Genomic DNA, 20,743 nt, shown 5'->3' with positions numbered 1-20,743 from the left:
GAAACTCAAACACGTACAATAATATAGCTTTTGCAGCCTAGAGAGTGGGAGTGGGGTATTGATAAATGCTGCAACAACAATTAAAGAATTAAACCTGAGGAGAGAAGGTGCAGTTCATCATCAGGCACTAGTCGTGACAGTCCAGCTTTGGGGTCTAGAAAGTTAAAAAGCACTGACAAGGTATGATAAGCTTGGTTAAATTTATTTTAGAATATCAATTTATCCATATTGTTATTTTTGTTTTAGTTTGGTTTTAAACTAGAACTGACATTTTTATGTTAACAAAAAAAAAACGAAAAAATACACTTAATTTACTTTCCATTGAAAATTTTAGCAAATTTTAGTTTCAAAGTTTAAATAAGCTTTTGCTATATATGGTTTCCTTTTTTTCTTCATAGGGAAAAAATTTATTTTGTAATTCATCTTTGACATTGACACTATTATTGTCTGGACAGAAAACAATGCAGTCGTTTAAAAAATTTATACTTGAAATTTTGCCAAAGGTTGCCAAAAGAATGAATGGGCTTTTTGCACATGCGATGCATACTGATTGGAGATAGTTCTCAGAGTATTCTATCTCGTGAAAGCAGAATAATCAATTTTTTATTTGAAAGATATTTATTATTATTTCATTGCTCACATGAAAATTTATAACAAATCTCCTTGTTAGAAATAAGTTGGAGATCAAAAGTTCTTTACTTTATTTAATTATTTTACTTGTATAAAATATAATGTATTCAATATATTTCTCATATAATATTTTCAACAAAAAATCAATAGCGAAAGTATTTTTTTACTCAAGTCATGCTTGCTACGTAATTATATGATTGAAGGTGTGGGGGAAATATTTTTCATTTTAAGGATCTATTGTTTTGCAACGCAACCTGAGTGAATGGCTTTCAATCTGTCACCATGCAAGTGACCCAAAGCAGTAGGAAGCAGTGCACGTTTATTATTGAAAAAATTATAATGTGTTGTAATATTCTGCGGCGCAAAACCTAATCGTGCGCACGATTTAATAAAATACCTATGTGTTTTTTTTATTTCACTTATAAAGGAGTATTAATACCTTTCTATATAACAAAACAGGGTTGATAACCTTTTAATTTATTTGTGAAGCGCGTTGGTAATAAATTTAAACTGCGCTTGGACTATAATATTCCCCTACATAATGCACACCATTTTTAACGTTCAAATAAGGAGCTTATTATCAATTAGCGCTTAATTTTCATTTCCGCAAACATATTATTCGTAAATGATTTCTCATCTGAATTCCCTGCACGATTTCTCCAAGCATTAAGAACGACGTATGAAAGTAATGTAATTATTCTTTATATGTTACTCTCCAAGAAGATGAGAAGACAAGGACAATGGGTATCTTCAGCCGATGCGTATGAAGAGAAAAAGGTGCTGTCGGCGGCGGCGATCCAAGTGGCCCGAAGCGAGCTGCGCGAGACTGAAAATTCGCGCAAGCAAGCTCTGGATGCGTTTCGTCGATGGATCAAGCAAAATCCAAAAATAGCCAATTGCAGGCTTGGTTAGGGATTCAAAATAAATATAATAAATAAAATATACACTTTTTCACATCTGCTCTTATAGATTCTTCATTTTTGCTGCGCTTTTTACGTGCCAAAAAGATGAGCCTGCCGATGGCGCAAGAAACGCTTGAGCGCTATCTTCTGCTTAGGCTGAGCACGCAAACCTGGAATTTCCAGAACCTCGATTGCTTCTCCAAAGACTTGGATGATCTTATCACAGCAGGGTATAATTAAATAATAATTAGTTGAGACCATTATTAACTTTTACAGGCCACAAGTCTTTTACAATTTCCCAAATTATTTCGTTTCAACAATATACTGGTGCTGGTGGGGTAATTTGCTTTAAAAATTAATAAATTTATTCTAGATACATTTTTCCGTCACCAATGAGGGACGCATTTGGCCGCCGCGTGATCATCACTGTTCCAGGTTAAAAATGATTAATTAAAAAATCACCATTTTATAATTGATGTTTGGAACTTTCTTGTAATAATAGGGAAATTTGACCCCCAAAAGCACCGCAACGAAGACATGCTCCGACTGCACGCTTTAGCATACGAGACGATAGTGGAGAATGAGGAGGATCAGGTCAACGGTCTTGTTCACTTTGTGGACTGCGAAGGGGTGTCTTTTTCTTACTTAACGCTTTTCACTCCAAGAGAGGCGGTGCGGATTGCAAAGAATGCCGAGGTAAAATATTAAATTTTATTTTATTGTGGCGTTCAGCTGATAAAAATTTAAACAAATCATTGCAGAGGACTTTGCCAATGCGCCACAAAATGATCATTGGCTTCAACATTAATCCTGCGTTGAAATTTGTCGTTGACTGGGGAATGACCCTGATCTCTCAAAAGATGAGGGACAGAGTTAAGGTGAATTTATAAAAACCTGGCGATTAATAAAATATGGTCGTAAATTTAAAACTTTGATTTTAGGTTCTCACAAATGTTGAAGACACACATTGATTGATTGACAAAAATGTGCTGCCAAAAGAGTACGGAGGGCAAACCCCAAAAGCAGAAATGATAAGTATGGCCAGTATGGGATTTTTAGCCAATAATAAAATAAAAAATAGGAAATTATTCAAATCAACAAATAAATATTTTAGGGCTTTGGAAGCTGGAACTGCAAGAGCAGAGGGCAAAGTTGTTGTCAAACGATTTCATGAAGGTGCACCTGCATATGTTCAGTGACAAAGAGCAGCAGGGCGCCGTGTCAGCCCTTTCGAAGAACGTTTGTGTACCCACTGAGGCAGCGTTGGTTTACGGCGTAAACGGCAGCTTCAGGAAACTCGAAGTGGATTAAAATAAGAATTTTACTAAGATACCCAAAATATTTTAAAATTTATTTTACATATATATTTTATACACAGCTATGAACCTTTTCAACGTCTTTCATTATTTTCAATCTTACAAAGAGAGCTTTCATTCTTAATAAAACTTTTTGTATATATGTGTTTTCATTTAGAGAGAGACTGATAAATTTGAGATTCAGCTCATAAAACAAGGGTAAAAAAATCTTGCATAAAAAGTACTTACATTTTATAATACAACAACATGATACACTAAACAAGTACAGCTAACATCAACAAGTCAGCGACGTCTTGAGCCACTGCAGAATAGAAAATAAAACAATAAATTAGATGTAGTTGGCATTAAATATTATTTTTGCTGCAAATTTTACCTCAGAAAGGGTCAGCTTGATGCTACCATTTTGCAAAGGATCTTTCGAGTCAAATATATCTGCAAATGAAATTTTTCAAGATAAAAATAATTACTTTTATAATTGCTAATACGTACTAAAAGCTACACTGAGGTGCAAAATTGCCGAGACAAAGTCCCCAAATCTAAGTGTTCCATCTTTTCTCATGTAACGTAGAATTAGTATTGAAAGGGCGTCTGCGTTCAGTTGAAAACCTTTAAAAAAATTTAATTCACACACAGCTATTATATTGATGTTTTTCAACTTACCAACATCACTAAGCGCATCCCTTAGTCTTTCAGCCTTTAAAATGCCCGTCTTTTCCTTTGTATGACTCTTGAACGCAGCCTGCCAGGACTTGAGACTACACATCAGGTCCTTGAAGTCAGAAAACTTCAGTCGTCCATTGCCGGAATTCTGTTTGTCTGGTCAAGGAATATAATCAAAGAGAGAAACACTCAATCAAAGCATTAACAATAAAATTTAAAAAAAGGATACATCCAATGCCAAAACGACCTGTCGACAAACTTCCATGGAGGCACAGCTTTTGATGTAGTCTATTCAAAAAAGGTTTAAGCATGCATAATTTTCAAGTAAATTTTATTTTACCATTGGGCAGACAAGCGTCTAAAAGCTCTTGCAGCTCAAAAGCATTGACTGTTCGATGCTCATCAGCCAGCTGAAGGAAAACAGCCTCATACTGACTGAAGCTCTTGCCATCCAGAGTCGGCGGTGCTTTCAGAATTGGCGATTTGACTAATTGCGGTGTTGTGTCCATAATTCTTAAAAATCTTAATATTAAACCACTGTCTTGATTTTGAAAAACTCTCTCTTACTTGAGCTTCAAAGGTTTACTGGAGTATACTCTCAGAGTAAAACTTGACTCCTGGCCAGGTTCAAATGTAGTTGGCACTATCAAATAGCTGCCTTGCTCCAACTGGCACCTGTGACTCACCTGAGAAAAAAAATCATTGAATGAGGTTAGTGTGAATATAAATATTGGAGACAATACCTGTCTACTATTAGTATATTGAGAATTTATGAGCGATTTGTTCTTCTTGAAGAAACTTCTGTTGATCGTCTCTGAGGAATTTTTAGGCAGAGGATATGAGGTGAAGCCAACGACCTATAAAAAAGATAAATATTTATTGTAGCCATCAGGGTTAAATATATTGGTTTGTACTTTGGGCTCCATGACGCTGTGCTGGTTCAAGGACACCACCACCTCCTGCATATCACTGAGGATTAGTTGCAGCTGCGGGTTAATGTGAAACGTGTCTGGAACGAAACAATTTTTAGGCAATTTAATTAAATAAATGTGACATAAATTATTACCTGTGTTGTTTCTGCAGCCACCTGCACTGACCCCTCTTTGCCACGAGCCCTGGAATAATTTCATCTGCCACGTGTTTCTGTGGTGGAGGGACGGTTCATCTCTACTTGTATCACTGTCCAGATGCACCACCTCCAGATGAGTGAAGGTTTTTACAAAGTCCGAATAAGAAATCCTGAAAATTTATTATTCAAAATTGATGGAATATTAAATAGCGGTATATTTATTTACCAAAACTCTCCATCACCCAAGCTGGATAGTCTTTCCCGTTCGTCCATAGGGACCTCTTCCCATTCTGCGGAGTCACGGCTCCAGGCCCCGACGTACTCGCTGCCCACACCAGTTGGGTTTCTCAGTCTGACCAGTTGCACATTTTCACCATTGAACGTCTCAACCTATAAATTAAATGCAATATTAATTTTCTTTTTATTAATTCAAAAACAAGATTAATCAAAATAAATCAGTGTCTGACCAAGAGTGTTATTAGTGCAACGTTTAGCACTTTCGAAAATTTAGCTATTTTGTTAGCTGGCTTCAAAATTAGCACTGCGGTACTTGGACCGTTTAGAAGGGTAATTGTCTGTTTCAAGTGGCAAAATAATTGACGTCAAGCCGCGGCAAAATCTATTTCTCTCGGGCTGTGGGCTTCTTTCCAAAACAAAGCAAAAGAGAATCGGATGGACGAGAGGAGTGTGCGCGCGGAGATAATCGCAACGAGAGAACTCGGCCAGGTGCAAACACCGAATTAATTGTGCTGATTAATTGGGACATCGCGATAAGAAGCACTTCCTGCGCTTCTAATTATCGACGGCTCCCTAGAAATTCGCAATGAATAATTTCCATTGAGAAACGAAGCCGGAAGCAAATGGCAAAAATTTATTTTCAATCTTCGGAAGCGTGAAGACTGGGTGGTGCTCATTGCAAGAAAGGAAATCCACCTTGCGAAAATTATCAATTCGCTGCGCACGAGCAGCTCCTCTTGCAAAACACACATTTTAACAATTCACGCCGTGGAAAAAGTAAAAACAAAATGCAATTGGCCAACGGCGGTGATCGCAATTAGCAGTCAAGGAAGCAGGCGAGTGAGCGACGACGAGTTCCTTTTTCGGCGACACTCGTGCTCATTTGATTGGACACCGTCTCCGGCGGGTGTCTCGAGCCCGAAAAGGAAGTTCAATTGCGCCTTGCATGTAAATTCCATGCGTTGGAAAGAAAGAATGAGAGGAAGAGAACTTGGAAGGTTTCTCCTTTGGTATGCACTTCTCGCGAGATCATATTGTCAGACGCAAAATTCATCTGATGGATGATGCGGGAATAAAAGTTGGTTTATAAGCAGGCCATTAACCTGGTACTCCTCTGAGCGCCAGGAAAAGGGGAGAAGTATAATCATGAAATGCATTAACCTCTCTTCCTCCATATAACAACACACATCAGCCAAGCGGCGGCGGCGCATTGTGCTTTTGAATTATTCACTTGTGTTTTGACTTTCCAGGCACTTTGTAAGCGTTTGAATTATAATCGCGGTGATACTTTAGGTGAAGATCCTGCGGGTAAATTGATTTTGATGCAACTTAGAAGAGATTATGGAAACGGAATTTTTATTTATAATAAAATGTTCCCAAACCTACTTCAAAATAATGAAGGAAACGCCCTTGAAATTAATAACGTGAGAAAAAATTTTAGAATTATCTTTTAATGTTGAGTTTGTTTTACAAAAAAAAATTACAAAATAAATTTAAAAACTGAAGGATAGAAAATTTTAGAACAATGAATTTTCGATAGCTTTTTTTTAGATTCTGTAAACAGAAAAAGATTTCTAATTTAAAATTATCGATGATATTGATGGTATAAAAAATACAATTCATCTCCCTGGTAATGAAAGTAACAAAATTAAAATCTTGGCGATATAAGAAAGCTAGTATTTTCATCAGGCTGATCTTCCAATTATTGTCACTTTTGGATAAAAACTCTAATTTGCTGCGAAAATTCTTGAGAAAGTTGCGTGTACAATTAAAGCAAAATCCGGTGCGCAAAAAGTGCGTAATGAAACCACACGCACACGAAACTCATCAACGAGCTGTTTCGAGAGCAGATGCGCTTTATTATTTTTTGTGCCATGCTTTCTTTCGTTCTCTTTCTGCTCGTCAAGGCAACCGCACCTAAATACAAATTAATCAAACCAGTAGCACTTTCGGCAGGCGCCAAACGTGCAATTATCCAGAATCTCAACGCCCATAAATCAAACCGATCATCCCAAAACGCAAAACAAACAACATCGAGGTCATTGCCTTTTCTATTCTATTTTTTTTCTATTTTCAAATTCTTCACACTTGGTGATCTCAGCGCACCTTGCAGTTTCGCGGTGCGATATGCATCGCAAACTAACGAAAGTTGCTCCAAAAAAACACACACTAACGGTTCCCATTTACGACAACACTGTTTTTTTTTCACACTCGAAAACTCACCCTGTCCAAGGCGTAGAGGCGGTAGTTGGTCCCGATCTGGATGCCGTTGGCCAGCTTCTCGAGGTGCCTGATCTGCGGATAAGAAAGACACATCCATCAGTTATAAACCTTAAAATTCCATATCAGAGAGCGGTCATCAGGCCAAAAATGGACTAATCTAGGACGTGCAGCGCCGTCATGGGCAATTAACTTCCAACAAATCGCAGGCGCTAATATTCATTTTTAGATGTGCATTTTGAGGCTTTGATGCGGAGGGAAATGAGCCGGTGATCAGCAGGAAGCCGTAGGCAATTCAGTTCTCAAGATAGTTCTATATTTCATAAATTTTACGCTATAAATTTTTGTTTGTTAATCGACAATTTTTTGTTTCACACTTAATTTTATTTATTACAGACGCTTGTCATTAAAAAAAAAATTAATATTCCATTATCTTAAGAGATAAATTTTGTAACAAAAGTTTTGTTTTCATTTGTAGAACATTTAAAATTTCTATCTTCTAAATATTGAGTTGAATATTAACTGAACAGGCTCCAAAGAAACGGTTTGATGCATCAATCTAAGTCACGCAAAGATCATAACATTCGATACGGCTGTGATTGTCAATAAATTTCAACTTCTGGCCAACAAAGGAGGACGTTGTTGTGGGGCACACATGCAAATGACGCCACACGCTATCTACTTTTTATTCAATTAATTATCGGCTCGGATTTTACCTGCGGTGACTGGGTGCCGTTAATTGGCGCGGCTGGGTGTACTGTACAGGTGATTATGGAGGTCATCTCCAAAAGGGTGGCCAGCAGGCGGCCACACGTGGTCGGGTCGTGTCTGATGGCGACGCTCTCGGTGATGCCGCCGGTCAGGTCGGCCAAACCGTCCAAGAGGGAGCCGTACTTGAGGGCCTCATACGATCCGTGAAGCCTGAAAAATAAATGAGACATGCGAAAAATTTAGTTTATTGAAATTATTAGGAAAATTAAAACGTCAATCGCGGATTCATTCAAATTTCAGTAAATGAAATATAATCAAAATTAATTTAAAATGCCCCTTTTTTAATTAATTTACACGTGAACTAAATGCAATTAATTATTGAAGTAGACTGAAGCAAAATGAAAAAAATTGTTATCAGTCATACTTTATACTAATTGCTTGTTTGGAATCTAACCTCTGATTTAAAATTGCAATTTTGCTAATGGCTTAACTCGTCAAGCAAATGTTACCGCACCTTTATTCTCTGTACTTTTAAAAACCAGTAGCAGTGCCATTATTGATACAATTAAATTTGCCATACCTCGCATCTTTGGTGTAAAAAAAACTGGGCGACAACGCGCCGAATAATAAAAATTCCTAAGTGTCCATCAAAACAACATCGGCGAGAGACCCACTTAAGGTCTGCTCCGTTCGCGTACGCAATAACGGTGATTTTGTTTCTCTCTCTCGCTCTCTTGCTCACTCTTTCACTCGAATGATGTATCTCTTCTCGCCGCCGGTTGGTTTCTCCTGCTCGGCGCACAGCAGCCTCCGCGTATGTGTTTTTGTGTGCAAAAAAAGGAAACATTGTCTAGCCAAGCGATGACGCCAGCTGAGATAAAAATGCTGTAAAAGAGGGACGCACACAATAACGGCGTTGGCGAATTTTGACAGGAAGAATTAACCTGCCTCGGTCGTAGGTCGTTAAGTATCAACCTTTGGCCTCATCAGCGAGAAGAACTGAATTCACTCCGGCTTTTGAAACTCGAGTTGGAATATTGTAACGCGACTCTTTGTTTTGTAAACACCCTAGATTTTCTCGCAATGAAGCTAACGTAAGATAGGGTCGGTTTACGGAGATTTATGGTCAACTTGCCTTGAGCTGCGCGAATTCAAAACCCCGATCAAAACAAGGGCGGTTTCTTTTTTAATGGAGCACACCCGCGCTTTCACGCACCATCGGACAAGATATTTCGACCATCGTAAATCAATAAGTAGAAAACGAAGAGCAGATTAAAGAAGCAGACTGTGAAAAATCGCTCATTAGTGATCAGCTAGAGAGAAACGAACAACAATTTTTCTCTGACCGGCGAACGAGCCGGAAAGATTTTAAATCAAGTTAAAAAGAAAATACGAGGGAAACTTATCTTGTGCTAATATTTTAAAAAGAGGCCCGAAATTTAGTACAATATTTCTTCTACAAGGGAAACAAAATTTATCCTTGTAACAGATTTTGACTTTTGTTGCAAACATTGATTAAATTTAGATATAATTTATGTTTAGCAACCCACATATATTATTCCTTCCATTTAAATATAAAATTTACCAAATATTTTAATTGCCACAAAAAGTAGCTGAATTTTTTAATTCCGTCTATAAATAAAAAAGGGAACAAAGAGTCTATTTTTGATGATACTCACTTGGCGTAAGCCTTTTCGAGCAGGCCGGGCCAAAACTGGTCCGAGAGTGAGGCCTGCAGGAATGCCAGCTTTCCATGGACGGTGGGCAAGCGGTCGTCGACCAGCACCTCGGTCCACTCGCCGCACCACCAAAGACGGAAGCGGAACACGCCCCCGTGTTGGTCAAAGCCCTGGTCGGCGGGCACCACGCGGTAGAAGAGACCTTTGCTCAGGTACAGCACGCCCAGGCACGCCACCAACCATTTGTCACCTGGGGAAAAAAACAAAGGAAAATTTATTTTCAATTTGAAAATACTTATTGTGTATACAGAATATTTAATTTAATTTCGGCTTCTATAAAAATTTGGTGAAATCTCAAGATCATAAAATAAAATGAGCAGGTTGAATATCACAAAAAAATCACTGATCATAATTTGTTAGAAGAATTTTCTCCAATCAAAATTTACTTTCTTATCTTTCTTAATAGAGAGGACGAGAATTTCTAAACCTGAGCCTGTGGTCAATTAGTCTCAGTCCTTCCTCTCCACCTCGCCATTTCTCAAAACAAAGGCTTGTTATTGTGGAGAAATGATGGGGCATAACAAAACAGGTATTAATGCGACTGCCGAGCCCAAAACGAACGTGGATTCTTATCTGCATACGCAACCTGGCCAAAATACCATAATTTGGCCCCACGACGGCGCTCACTTTTTGCGAGTTTTTGTGTGCTAGCAACGGTATGCGTTTATTTTTTTCCTACATGTTTGCATGAGCGCGGTAAAAATCGCGATAAGACGAGGTACTTATAGTGCTGGGAATTTCTAGCACGAGCCAGAGGCCGTCTCACTATTGAAGAGATCTTTCTGCAGGTCGCGATGACCTCAAATTCAAAATCCATTCAGATTGGTGCGCACCAGCCACCAATATTCTAATGGCCGCGACCTTGATTTGTTGACTCAAAATAAACAGGCTCCCGCGTGTCAACTCATACCTTTTCTCACTGGGCTTGGGTCCAATTAAGGGATCATTGAAATTATAGTAGAGGTTCTCTGCCATAATTACACAATTATGTCGGTTCAGACTGGCAGAGAGGCGGTCACAGCCAGAGAAAAAAAATGAAAGTTCAAAATGGTCTAAGGTTGAAAAGGAGTAATTAAAGTAAACAACTCTGATATCCCAAAATTGACTCATCAAACAGTTTGTAGAAGAGAAAAAACAAATATATTTATGTTTAATTGGAGCTTCTGGGAATTTTTTCTACTATCAAGTAAATATTGGCTGCCCCGTGTGGACATAACAAACCTAATTTTGAACTAAATGCCATAGTAAAAAATTTCAAAATATATAGAGATATTTAAAAAAAAAAATTTAAAAAAAATCATCTATAGTAAAAAAGAAAATAGCATACAATAGGAAAAAAATTGTGTTTAATTTATTTGGTTAGAAAATAATGAATGTTAATTAAAGGTGTGATTTTTTTAAGAATTCAACTTGACGTCTTTGTCGCTGGCAATCCATCAGCTTCTGGGCGGCAGCAAATAAATAGCCACTCTACGCGACGTGCGAGGTTTATTTTCTGACCGCAGCCCTCTGACAGGCAAGCGCTTTTGGCTAGTGCGGCAATTTTCATCCGATCGGCCCACTTCTTGTGAATTGAATTTAATTACTTTCATTATTTATCAAGGGTGTCGAATTAATGAGAAAAAGGAAGCACGCGCACCTTTTGTTTTGAAAAAACGTCGCACACATTTGAGATTGTTTTGCAACGAGAGAGGCTGACCCAGAACACAAGCGAGGAACGCCTCACATTGTTATCAATGAAATCGGCCCTACGTATAAAAAAAAGACACGCGTATATGCAGATTCTGGGACACGTCGCCAAAAAAGTGGCGGCAGGAGTGTCCGTCAGAGAAAGGACCACTACATGTAAGGCACGCGAGACTTGGCACGTTGATTGATTTAGGTTGAAGCCTAGATTTTGGCGTTTTTTTTTTAAATTTATATCAAATGCGGTGAATCAGTGAATGTAATAATTGATCGTCTTAATAAATTAGGACGCCTTAAAAATTAAGATGCAAATTGTCGGCGGTATATTCACTAAAAAGAAAAAAAAATGTATAATTTGAATATCCTTTAAATATTTCAATTACAATTTAAATTAAATATTATTTTATTTATTATCCATTTAATTTTAAGTTAAGTTATAACAGTTATCTAAGGCATTATTAATAGTAGATGGAGATGATTTATAATTTCTTTCTTACCCATTTTGCCAGGAACGATGTCAAACTGGGAGGGGGCATCGTGGACGAAGAGCGGTCTGCTGCACAATTCCTGCAGAACAAAAACATGAAGCGCCGATGAGAACCACTATATACTGAACGCCCAATTAAAACAATATACGTTTCAATTAGCTTGCGATTATTATCTCACAGCACACACTGCATGCATGCAACTGACCTACTTGTCCGCCACTCGATACGCTCGGCTTGTAAAAATCGACTGCGTTTTCAAGGCAACGCAGGCATTCAAGTACAATCGATTGGCTATCAACGCAGATCTTTCTATAATAATAATGCGTGCACTCAATTTTCAATTTAAAAGTGATAATTTGTGTCTTTTTAGGTTTGATGAATAATAATTCTCTAATTGCACTTCTTGTGCTACATAGTCCATGACCATTAAAATAATTTTTATATGACTAGAGTCATTCAGGTGACAATAAGATCAGAATTTAGATTTCTAATCTAGGATTCAGGATATGGAAAGAATGATTGGAAAATTTCCAAATCCTTTGTACATGAGGTTCAATACAGCACGCGAAAGGCACCAAATCACGCTCATAAGTGCACATTAAACTAGCGCGCGGCACAAGTCGTCCTCCCACATGCGCCGCCAACTCTACGTGTCGGTCGGTGCAAGGACTGGCCTAACCTGATCTTGTGTTCTGCTATATGAAAAACGCAGACCTACACGGAGAGTGCACCGTATCCTTGGCAACAGCGAAAGTGTTTTTTCCAGGCAGACAAAGAGAGAAAGAGTGAAATATTTTTTGCTGAATGTCTGGCCCAATTCAATGAAAATGCGAAAAAAAATCACCCTGGAGCATAGTACTATAATGTAAGCTACAAAATATAGGAAACCACAGAGACCACAGAAGGACTTTGTAAAACGTTCGAAAGGAAGTCATAAATAATTTTATTTTTAACTTTAAAGTTCTTCATTAAGCAATTAATTTTTCTCTAATTGACTTTTTATTGAACTATCGATTTTATTTCTCCAACTAATAAATTTTCTAATTTTTTATTAAGTTCAATAAAATGATATTGATAATTTTCTTGGAATCAAATATGAAACAGCAGGAAAGAAAAAGTCCATTCGGTCTTGCGTGGGCGTTTATATGGAAGTCGGAGAAGTAAATTACACACCGACAGACACTGGCAATAAAACAAAATAAAGAGAATCGCGTGCTGCACCCGTCTGACTCGCTCCACCAAGAACTGGTCGCTGCCCCTCGGACTAGAAGAGAGCAAAAAGAGAAGTTGCAAAAGTAAATGGCGCATGCATATGAGCATCAGAGCGTTGTTTTAGAGTGCCAAGCAGCTGCGAACATAATTCCATATTTTATTTTACACGCCTCCTTTCATTTGCTTTTTGTATTTTATCAAAATATAAATTCATCTGACTGATTGTGAGGAAAGAAGGAGCAAAAATCAGTCGGGGCCAGTCACCAAGTTCGCTGCTGGGAGCAAGAAGAGAAAAGTGTGAATTCGCCTCGCACCTGCTTAAAAATCTTGCACTTGAATGATTTCTGTTCTTCGTACGCCCATGTTTTCAATTTTTCACGCATCAAGAGTCGCAGACCCCGATTTGCCTTGAAAGGTCTAATACGATCAACGACATTATCATAGATTATAGTGACAAATTCTTAAAAGTTTTAAATTAAAAGAGCTGCTTGTGATAACCTTTTAATGGCTAAGATACAAAATTTTGTAATTTCAATTGATCTCTAGATTAGAAAAATAATTACAATTATCAATCTTTTGAGCTCGATTCTGAATGAAAGAAGTTTCACGGTCGTATAATAAGTAAGTTGTTTCCTTGTTAATTAGCATATTTCCCAGGACACATGCAACCCACCAATATATAAAAGTTCAGCTCCCTAAGGAGCGTGAGAAATAAGAGTTGAAAACGGAACCAAACGGCTAAAGAGATAAAAACGGTGCGGGGACATTATGGGACCTTAAAACGTTCAGGCCTGGTTATTTTTAATCCGCAGGTGCAGCAACAAAAAGATTGCAATTTGAGCTACCTTCAATCACAGATTTTTTACAAAATATTATTTTTTAAATTTAATTGATTTATGTCAATTATAATGACTTTTTATAAAGAGGTGGACCAAATGCGTGGAAAAATTGGATGATGAGCTTATTTTTACAAATAAATTAAAATTCCTAGTAAACGTCTGCATTTTTCAGAATTGCCGAGGGGAACGTGCTGAGAATTGTTTACTACCGCAAAATTTAATTATGATGCGTCAGAAAGTGAAACAATAAAGCCGCGAGGCGATTTGAATGCACGATAAGGCCAAAAACAAAATTCTCCAGCGGAGGAATCTCCAAGCAGCATTCAAAGGCACGGCGGAGCTTTCCACGACGTGACACTTTTATAAAAGCTGCTAATTATATTCCATAACATGGCATAACGAGCCAAGAGGAAGAAAGTAGTGGCGTTTCCGGCGGCGTGGATGAAATATGAAATTTTTTGCCCCAGGTAATGTTTCTTTATTTGCGTGGAAAGTGTTTTTTCTTCGTCTTCAGAAACCGTTTCATGTCACGTCCAAATTTCTCTTAAACAAAACAAAAACGGGTATGGACGGTGGCTAGCAGTGCTTAGGGGTCATTAGATGTTTAGGTTTCTCTGGTCTACGTCACCAGAGCACGCATATTTATTTGCACCACACCCAACTTCTCTCTACTCCCCACCCTCTCAAGGTTCGCCAATTATTGTTCGCTAATCGAGGACCACATGCCGTAAAAGGCATACTTTTGAACTACGGAGAAATTTCAATAGCGGTTTCTGAACCTGAAGAAGCTTATACAATTATAACAAGCGATTCAAGATAATTTAGAAGTAATAACAGAAATTTTGGAGAGTGATTCATGCAGCCTCATGAATATAAATTGCCCAAATTTTGTGTTGTGAATAATAATAATACATTGCTATTTTTGTATTTTCATCAAATTCTTATTTTTATAAAGATCAGTTTTTTTCTAATTCATTTATAAAATAAGACAAATTTACGTGACTGTGAATTTGAGAACGACAGTTTTAAAAGTATTAACATATAATTAAGCTTGATTTTTTTTATGCGAACATCTTCATTTGTTTTCAACCATATTTGCCAAATAAAATTTATCAATAAATAAACCTTAAAAGAATTTGCAGTCGAGTCGTGTGTTTTTGATTTTTAATTTATTTTTGGTGAGAAAGAAATTGTGATGAGGCAAAGATCAAAAGCTTAAGTTAGTACATGAAGCTGACAAAGATGCATTATTTGAAATGTGCATCACACTATAGCTGTACATGTGAAGAAGAGAGGACTTGCGTGCCCTGCGCCGCTCTTTGGAGAATTAGCAATCGCTGAGCTACTGACGTTCTTGCCGGCTCTTCTCACGGCACAACAATGATTATGATAATAGAAATACGCAGTGCGCAGTCAGAGTGTATTAACATCCATCCTCTGCCTAATTTTATTGCCATTATTCCTGCTGCACTCGCTATAGAGCTCGCTGCCGTCGGTTCAATTACCTTTTCCGTAACCGGCATCAACGGGAATGTGTACTCCTTGAGACCGTTGAATCTAAAACTAGACGCATCATATACACGCCGGGCAATAATCCATAAAAATATGTCTTTTTTCGAGTTTTGTTTAAAATTTTAAGGAGTTTCTGGGTGTGGGAAATTTTAAGTTTCAGGTTCAATACTACATGGAAAACGGTTTTAATTAGATTCTGATGAGTTCAATAAATAATATTAAACAATTATGAAGGGAGATTTGAAAGGAAATTTCATATTTTTATCTTCTCCATCATCTTGTCTTGAGATTCATCAATTAGAAAATCAAATTTCGTGTGAATTGATCGCAGTCCTGTTATCGACCCGCGGATATGGGATCAAAGATCATTTAATTCCGCAGGTGTCAGCAATAAACAAGCGACAAAATCGGAATTTAGGCGGCGCAAATCAGGGTCAAGAGCGTCGCCATCAATTACTTCTCTTCGTTTAGTTCTAGGCTGTAAAATTAACGCGGCGGATTCCTTTGGTTCGGCGAGAGTGAGCAAATTTGCACTGCTCGCGTGTACGCCGTGTGATTCGTCCGCGTCCGAATGAGAATAAAAATAATGAAAAAATTCATACGTCGCTCGCAACAATGCGCGGCGAGCAGACGAATGTGGGTTAGCAGGTTCCCGGAGAGGAAAACGTGCTCCAGCCGCGGTGCCGCGATGAGAAGAGGAAAAATTCCTCCCACCTGAGACAGACGCATCATGCATTATGGAAAAAAATAATGTGTAATTTAAAGAAAGAAAGACGGTTCGAGAGGAGACTTTTGTTTGTGCTTCGGTTGTTTTATTTTTCGGATCGTCATGTGGAGGAAAGTCTCAGACAAGTCCAGCATGCGTGGCGGCATTAGGAGAAATCACAGGACGATTGAAACAAAACTAATGTGTCGCTTTCTTGCTTGAAATTAGCTCACACTATCCGTAAAGTAGTGAAGCTCTTGAAAGCGACGACACCTTGCAGATAATACAATTGCAATAGGAGCAGAAAATATTTTTACTTATTTAAAATTATTCCTCTTGGTATTTCTATCGTTTTAATTAATTTTATTTCAAACGTTCACAATTGAGGCGGATTTCATGTTTAATTGAATTGAAACTTTTAAAAATGAATTACTTGCTTCGTTAAAAATAATTATGTTTTAATTTTATAAATAAAAAAAATTATACATCAGATTAATTGTATCTAAAAATGTAATAAAGGATAAATTATTGTTTTTTTTCTTTAACTAAATACCAGAAGAAAAAAACGCAATCTTACACAAGTCACTGAGAAATATATCTGATTGTGAGCTTCACTTCTAAAAAGAGGAATTAATTATGCTTTAATAAATCCAGCTTGAATACAAAGTTTTTTAAAATTAGTTATAAAAATTTTAATTTTACGATAAGGATTTTCAAACTGAAGAGTAACAAAATATTAAAAAAAAAAGTTATGAATTTTCAAAATAACATTTTTAAATCAAATTCAAAAAGCTTTTAACCCCCAAAATTACCATGTTAAATTAAAAAAATAATTACTGCAACGAAATCTGCTATATTATGCCAATTTGAAAAAAAAAAATAATAATAATGAGTACCTTGAACGAAAAGAAAAAACAAAGTCACTAGCTACATAAACCCTCTCTGCGTGAGGACAGACGACATTTAAGTCTGGGCCAGACGAAAAGAAGCTCCCCAAAACGAAAAAATCTGAATCGGTGCCAAAAAGTTGTCGCGCGTCTGCCTTTTACGTGAGGCAGATAAAAAAGAGGTGAGAGATATCTCAAATCAGAGCTATTATTTATACAATTTGTTACAAAACGTGATATTTTGACATTTGGACGCCGGCGCCACCAAGGATCAATCACCGCTTGACTGATGGCATTTTTATTTTTGTCTTGATCGTCTCGAGGGGAGGATTGCACGCGTGAATTGCACACAGGCACTTTTATTATTTCGGCCTCTGGCATTTTGAAAGGATTTGTCGCGCCGCAGAAATAGTAATAGCAACGGTCGACGTTTTCGTCAAGTGGTGCAGATTGATGAATAAAAAAATAAAAACAGCAATTGCAAATCAATGATAATGCCAAAAATGTCTGAAAACTTTAAGAAAAAGAAACTATTAACAAAAATTTATCAGAAAATATATATATTCTATAAAAAAATTTGATGAAATATTCTTTTCCTTTTTATTTGTAATTTCAATAGTGTTTGAAATTTAAATTTATAAATTATGTATTTTGGCAATAATTGTCTGATGATATAACAAAAAAATATAAATAACAAATTTCTCACTTCCAATGGACAACCAATCCAGAATTAATAACTATTCAACAACAAATAAAAGAACCCTGAGCTTTTTACCCGCATCGTGTGTTGAGTTAATTGAGCGATAATTACTGAACAGTTCAAGCGACTCATTGTCATGAGCAGACGATCCTGTTTTGATTTCTGCAGGCGGCAGGTGAACGCGATTATTTAATTCCTGCTCTCAGGTGCATTTTGTGGGGCAGCCAGGTTACAATGCAGCAATCTAGGCAACGGCTGGCGCGGAAGGATAGGTGCGTAATTAAGATTCCTTGCGGTCAGCCGCACCTCAGGGGAACCCTCGGCTCTTCTATCTTGTGCGAGTGAAATATTTGAGCCTTCAGTTTTAGCCCACCTGCACGAAGGCGCGGACAAATTTTCATTTTTTTATTACCCTTTCATCAAAAATGACAATAACCACCCATTTTTTAGGCTATTCATAATGCAGGTCAAAATTTGTCTTATTGTAGCACAAATAAAGTTTTTATTTTTTGCTGAATATGCAATAAATAAATTAGGGCACCAAATAATTCAAAAATTTAGAAGACTAGGAATTTGTAAATTTATCATTTTCTAAGATTGATATTTCATTTGGAATTGAAAAATGTGTTTAATTTAAAAAAAAAACCAAATAATTCAGTTTTGGAATCGTGATCCGATTAAGAACTTTCTTTTTATGTTTCTGTTGTTATAAAATATAAAATGGTATTCAAAATAAAATGAAACGTTTGGAAATTCTTAAAAAAAAAATCTGTTGGAATTGATTGGATTGGTCGAGATATAATTTATAATTTGCTTTATTCATAGAAATTCTTGGTATAGACGTAAATCGTGTGTTTGTTGTACAAAAGCTGTCATCGAGCCAAAACAAGAGCCGGTTTTTGATCTCAAACCCAAAACTTGCCTGACCGAGACGATTCTCCTGCTTGCGTCAGAGTCACCGGAACACAAATTATAACCAAATTAAATTTAGCTCGAATAATTAATCATAACGAGCTAATTCGAGTATATGGACTTAACGCTTTAATCTAAAAAGTTTTGCCCGTGCCAAAAATTATAAATACAAATTTGGTACTCACGTGAGGCCTCTTCCACACGAATTGAAAGGGTGGTGTTTGGTGGTAGAAGACGGAGGACTGGGTTGCCGGAAAGTCGGGGTCCTCCCACAACTCGCCGCGTTTCACACACGCCCGTCGTATTCTCTCAAACTCCGACATTGTCATTCAACACCTGTTGTGCACAATGATTGAAAAAATTAGTTGCGAAAGTGAAAATTGAATTAATACCGAAAGATGAAAAAAAAAATTAAATTCAGAATTTCTAGGAAAACATTGAAAGAAGATTTATTTTTAACTAGCGATTTTCATTTTTAATTATAGCAAAAAAATGAGATAAAAGGAAGGAATCATAAAATTAACAAGGCGGAAATTCAATTTTAAAAACTTCTAGTGCACAAAAATAAGATGATGAAATGTAATGATAAAATAAGGCTCACTGCGGTGGATGGGGTCTTTTTGATCTCGGAAGTTTTAACAAAACTCTTGTTAGTGGTGGTGCCTTTTTGTCCAACAATTACTTTTTTTCTCACAAATAAAAGTTTTCAAAACAATGTGGTGTAACAATTTGGACAAATAAACAACGTTAATAATTAAATAACTAGGGGGAAATTCATAGAATATAAGAACCAATAAAAATTTAAAGCGGTCCATACGCATTTTGAAAGAAAATTTCTGGGGTCTGTAAAATTGAAAGTTAAATTAATATTGAACAAAAAATTTTAGAGGCTGACAGATTTATTAATCATTGTTACTAACAAACAAAATCATACAAATATAATTGATTTTTAAATGAAAAATAAAGCAAAATTTGAGATGAAAGAGAGAGAAATTCAACTTATTTTGAAGCGTAAATATTTCCATAATACTTTCGATGCAGGATGAAATTGTTTGTCATGATTCGTGGCAAATTTCATGCTGTATGAGACGATTCGCAGATTGCGAGTGCGAGAGATGCTGCAGAGAGAAAGAGCAAAGAGGTGTAATGACCTTGGAAGTGACCACACCGATCAGGGAGGGTCATTGCCTGCACTCGCCTATGTATGTTCACTTCGTACCGATTCTCTCTGCATTATAAATTGCAAAAATCTGGAGAGCAACTTTGATTTACTAAAAAATGATGAGGGCATAATCATCAGATGTGAACTTTTAATGAAAGCAAAAATAAATCAATGTTCAAAATAATAATTAAAAATCAAAAAAATAATAATGCTGTTGAAAATGACAGGTTTTTTGCAATTAAAAACAAAAATGAACTTTATCAAATCAAAAAAATACAATTAATACAAAAATTTCGACAAATTTAATTAATTAATTAATTTAGCAAAATGAGTTTCAGAATTTTTATATGCAATGGCAAAATTAGTGCTAATAAGAATTTAATTTCAATTTTTTTCTCTTCACTTATTGACTTAAAAAAAGGTAAAAAAAGAGATAAATAGAAAGCCTACGACAGATGCATAATATTTTTTCATTTAAGCTGGACAAAAAAATTTGCAACTTCTTTTGATTTGATGTCGAGATTTGAAAAGAGCCCCGACGACAGTTTGATTTCGCGGACGGATTTCGGTACAAAAGATGAGAAAAAGAAAGAAGAGCGAGTTGTTTTGCGAGTGTCAGTCAACCCACTTCCAGGAAAAGCGAGATCGAAAGCAACCGAGAATTGAAAAAAAAAAACAGAAACTCTCACCTCGAGACACAAATCCAGGCTGGAAATCGCAAAATCCACAGGTGTGCCGATTGTCTGGTCCAGCAGCGGACACACAGTTAGAGTCGCATGGTTCGGACAGCGAGATTCGGCATTCGCGGGCGCCGACCTGAGCACCAACAGCACCAACCGACCAACTGACTGCCGGAGAGAAATCCCAGCCCGACGGCGAAAGAAAGAAATCTCGGCTGCTTGGTTCACGTGGGGAGAGCAAAACTCGACTCGCTTCCAACCTGTCACATTCCGAACGAAAACATTGCGTGTTCGTGCATGCCAACGGCACCGTGCGGCAACCAGGTGAATCGTTTCCATCCGGCAATTAAATTGCAGAGCTTGAAAAGAAGGACCGAGGGAAACGTGTGCGGATACTGCAGATAACATCCTATTATATCAATATTCTTGTAAAATACATTATATGCCTGCAGATTTCTTGAATATTCAATTATTT

The 20,743-nt window shown here is 37.0% G+C and overlaps 2 protein-coding genes across 2 annotated transcripts; one reads left to right on the top strand and one right to left on the bottom strand.

Annotated features, from left to right (window-relative positions):
• Positions 1–104: 104 nt before the first annotated feature.
• Positions 105–3,197, top strand: LOC132197208 (alpha-tocopherol transfer protein-like). Its single transcript, XM_059620338.1, is given in 8 exon segments — positions 105–180; positions 1,351–1,537; positions 1,600–1,762; positions 1,906–1,967; positions 2,035–2,228; positions 2,294–2,410; positions 2,474–2,567; positions 2,647–3,197. Coding segments are annotated over 7 exon segments (1,011 nt in total). The 5' UTR covers positions 105–180; positions 1,351–1,353; the 3' UTR covers positions 2,844–3,197.
• LOC132197206 (calpain-C) lies at positions 2,865–20,506 on the bottom strand. The gene is made up of 17 exons (XM_059620337.1): positions 20,278–20,506; positions 18,612–18,762; positions 11,668–11,737; positions 9,425–9,674; positions 7,751–7,955; positions 7,038–7,109; positions 4,804–4,967; positions 4,575–4,747; positions 4,423–4,517; positions 4,252–4,365; positions 4,076–4,194; positions 3,849–4,021; positions 3,738–3,796; positions 3,509–3,656; positions 3,338–3,454; positions 3,222–3,280; positions 2,865–3,149 (listed from the first exon to the last, which is right to left on the bottom strand). The coding sequence occupies exons 2-17, from the start codon at positions 18,753–18,755 to the stop codon at positions 3,123–3,125; spliced, it is 1,989 nt and encodes a 662-aa protein (XP_059476320.1). The 5' UTR covers positions 18,756–18,762; positions 20,278–20,506; the 3' UTR covers positions 2,865–3,122.
• Positions 20,507–20,743: the final 237 nt, after the last annotated feature.

Source organism: Neocloeon triangulifer, unplaced genomic scaffold (genome assembly GCF_031216515.1).
Source record: "Neocloeon triangulifer isolate White Clay Creek 2 clone unplaced genomic scaffold, ASM3121651v1 ptg000012l, whole genome shotgun sequence".
Classification (NCBI taxonomy): domain Eukaryota; kingdom Metazoa; phylum Arthropoda; class Insecta; order Ephemeroptera; family Baetidae; genus Neocloeon; species Neocloeon triangulifer.
The sequence above is the reverse complement of the archived record's forward strand: the minus strand, read 5'-3'. Positions and strand labels throughout refer to the sequence as shown.